At 39.7% G+C, this 3,457-nt stretch overlaps 1 protein-coding gene across 1 annotated transcript; it reads right to left on the bottom strand.

Moving 5' to 3' along the window:
* Window positions 1-1,543: 1,543 nt before the first annotated feature.
* Window positions 1,544-2,455, bottom strand: LOC132314234 (uncharacterized). Its single transcript, XM_059813121.1, has 2 exons — window positions 2,108-2,455; window positions 1,544-2,026 (listed from the first exon to the last, which is right to left on the bottom strand). Exons 1-2 carry the CDS (start codon window positions 2,453-2,455, stop codon window positions 1,544-1,546), a joined length of 831 nt encoding a protein of 276 aa, XP_059669104.1.
* Between the last annotated feature and the right edge of the window lie 1,002 nt (window positions 2,456-3,457).

Raw genomic sequence — 3,457 nt, 5'->3', positions numbered from 1 at the left:
ATCTGATATGAAAAATTCATATAATGGTCATTCTAAAATTTTTATTTTTTAAATTTATCTATTAAATTTTTCTTTCTTCCCTTTGTTACTCTTTAAATTCGTTTAATTTCCTTTTAAAAAACAAAAAGGTCAAATTTTCCTTTTTTGAATCAAAGTCCAAGTTTTTTTTCTTTCAAAGTTCTCCCATTTTTCTTTTCTTTTTAAAATTTTTGTTAACTGCTTATCTTTTCTTAAATTACTCGTTGATTGACATATTATTTTGAGTAATTTTTCTTCATTCCCTCTTAATCTGAAGAATTCTCTCTCTTTTTTTCCCAAGATTTTAAATTCTAAATACTTTCCTTTTGTTTCTTTTTTTTTTTGAAAAGTTAAAGTTAAATTGGATTAAATAAGAAAAGATACAAGGCTAATTTTGTGTTGCAAAAGGTACACAACGTGGAGTTAATGCGTGTTGTACATCTTCTGTTCAAGCTAGGAAGTTTTTGTTGGATTGCCACTCAGAGTGTGGAAGAGTGTTTAGGGATAGAGGGTTTGGTCCACACTAGGTGAGTCCAAAGTAGGGTTGGGTGGTGCTTGTTGAAGTGTTTTATGGAGTGTGGTATGGAAAATTGACCATTGGGTGACGGTATCCAAATGTGGTCATCACTGCAGCTGGTTTGTGGGTTGGGGAGGTTGGTTATATGCTGAAGCTGTGGAATGATGGATAGTATGGAAGGGGGAAAGGACCATGAGTTGTTGGTAATGAAGGATCCTACCTTTGTTTTGCTGTGATAGCCTGAAAGTGAGATCATTTGTGGAGATGTCAATTGGTGCAAAGGACCAAGGTGGCACCAGTTGTCAAATCAAAAATTAGAGGTTGAACCATCTCCAATTTTTACCCTGACAAGTGGTTTAATTGTATCTTTAAGGCTAAGCAATATTTTCCTCCAGTTCTATGAACATTGGCCCAGGACCTTGACCTCCCAAATACTTCTTTCTTTTAAGAGATAGGTGTTGATCCATTTTACCCACAACATGTCCTTTTGACTTGATTATGTGCTAGAAGTGGTTCATTATTGCACTCTCATTCCATGTGTGGAGATTTGGCAATCCAAGATCACCTGCTCTCTTTGGCAAGCAACATTTATCCCAAACCCTTTGCCCCAATTTTCTTTAGAATTAAAGGCTCCATGCTCTCAAGCTCTTGTGTGACACTCATTAGAGGAATAAATTTGGAACTACAGTACACCTGTGTGGAGAATAAAATAGCTTTAATATCTTCTTCTTCTTCTTTTTATTTATTTTTTTTCTTTTTATTATTATTTTTTTTTTTTTGTTAAAAGGGTAAACTTTTATAAATAAAAAGAATATGTACAAAGTGTTCCAACCAACTAAACAAACCAAAGGAACATGTTCCTTGGTAGAAGGGGATTCTACAGCAGGCTAGAGCAATGTGTACTCCCAATTTCCAAACATAGTTATAACATGTGTACTCCCATTGTTGATTCACAAGGATGAACTCTCATTGTTGAACTCCAAGTAGCAGTAAGAATTGATAAGAGAACTATTGCATTAGGAACCATGACCGGCCATGAGCATATGAACAACCTTGTAAGAATAACTGATGCATTCCTTCCAGAGAAGTAATCCTCCTAATGTCTGAGTTGTGCTTTAGCTTAAGAGAGGCAAATCGTGCTCTGATGCAACCTTTGATGAGGTGAATAGCATGAGTAGGTGGAGAAGATTTATTCCTGAATGCTCTTGCATTTCTTTCTTGCCAAATGAAGTAGATTGCACTTGAAATTAGCAGCTTGTGAGTGATGAAGTGATCCTGCATCCATATTGTAGCACACCAAGTGATCAAGTCATTCCAACTGTCAGATTTAATGTAAAACCCAGCTGCATGTTGAACAAATTCCCAGATTCTGGAGCTAAATTGGCATTTGAAGAAGATATGGTCAAGTGATTCCTCTTGTGCAAGGCAAAGGTAGCATGCATTGGTGTAGTGTTTCTTCATCATTGGCTTGGTGTCAAGTGTGGCAAGTCTCTTTTTAAGTGCCAGCCAAACAATATAGTCATGCTTTGGGATGTGATGTTTGAACCATACAAGCTAATCCCAAGCAAAAACCAGTGAGGGAGGAGTAAAATACTCCATGGTGAGCCTATGAGAGTATTCATTGGGTGAACTAGGGAACCATTCTACTTTATCTGAAGCATGTGAAGGGGGTGGGATATTTTGCAGCTGTAAAGTGAAGGCTTGGCTTTGGAAAAAAGGGATTTGTTGGAGAGAGATTGGTACTTCCCACTGATTGTTGGAAATTAGACTATCAACTGTGACTCTAGGGTCCAGTTGAAGAATTTCCACATCAGAGAGACCAAGCTGCATTGTGATAGGGCCATTAGGTAACCAGTAGTCCATCCACATGCTTGTGCAATTTCCCGCCCCTATTCTGTGCCTCACAAGACCCGTTGCCATCCCTCTCAACTTGAGAAGCCTCCTCCAAAATCCTGAACTCAGTGATGAAGCTTTGACTGTCCATATACATTTATTCTTGATGAGATACCTGTAAGTCCATGCTATCCACAAACTGCCTTTTCTACAGCAAAGCCTCCAGAGGTGCTTGAGACTTGAAACTCTGTTGGTGAGGTCAAGGCAAGGAAACCCCAGCCCTCCACAAATTTTTGGTCTGCAAATGGCGCTCTAAGCTACCTTAGCTCCTATTTTCCTAAGCTCAGTACCAGACCAATAGAATGCTCTCAAGATTTAATTAATTTGTTCAATCACTCCTAAAGGTAAAACAAATGCTTGTGTCCAGTAGGTTTCAATTAAGTAAAGCACAATCTTGATCAATACAGCCCCTTCTGCATAAGAAAGAAACCTTGCTATTCACGTGTTAACTCTAGCTGTGATTCTTTGTACAAGTGTTTGGCAATTTGTTGCATTGATGGCTGAAGAAGATAATGGCAGCCCTAAGTATATGATTGGTAGGATCCCAATTTCAAATTGAAGTAAAGATGCAATGCTAGCCTTTGTGAGGTTATCCACCCCTGAGAAGAAGACTTGACTTTTGGAGCAGTTTATGGATAGGTGTAACGGGTGGGCGCTTGCCCATTTACCCAAAAGCTCGAACTGTTAGGTAAGGCTGCATACCCACCCATTTATACCCAATCTCTTTCCCATCCGATTCCGATGTGGGACAAAATGACCATTGTTACATTCTCCCCTACCCAAACTCACAACGCCCTCGTTGCGGTTGGGCCACCCTGCCTACCCGGGTGGACTCACCCGGACGCCTTCCGGGCCGGGCGTTTGGCGTGGCACCGGATCAAGGACTGGGTTTGACTCTGATACCAACTGTAACAGGTGGGCGCTTGCCCATTTACCCAAAAGCTCGAATTGTTAGGTAAAGTTGCATACCCACCCATTTATACCCAATCTCTTTCTCATCCGATTCCGATGTGGGACAAAATGACCCTT

The sequence above is a fragment of the Cornus florida genome, unplaced genomic scaffold (genome assembly GCF_030987335.1).
Source record: "Cornus florida cultivar Cherokee Brave unplaced genomic scaffold, ASM3098733v1 CherokeeBrave_3.0.0_Hap2_Chr06, whole genome shotgun sequence".
Taxonomy (NCBI): Eukaryota; Viridiplantae; Streptophyta; class Magnoliopsida; order Cornales; family Cornaceae; genus Cornus; species Cornus florida.
Note: the sequence above shows the minus strand (reverse complement) of the source record. Positions and strands in the feature narration are given on the sequence as shown.

Excerpts from the sequence above, each read along its gene's own strand:
- LOC132314234 (XM_059813121.1), bottom strand. The coding sequence starts at position 2,455 with ATGGCAACGGGTCTTGTGAGGCACAGAATAGGGGCGGGAAATTGCACA. Across the intron at positions 2,027-2,107 it reads ATTTTACTCCTCCCTCACTG|AGACTTGCCACACTTGACAC; the intron begins GTTTTTGCTTGG and ends GCACTTAAAAAG.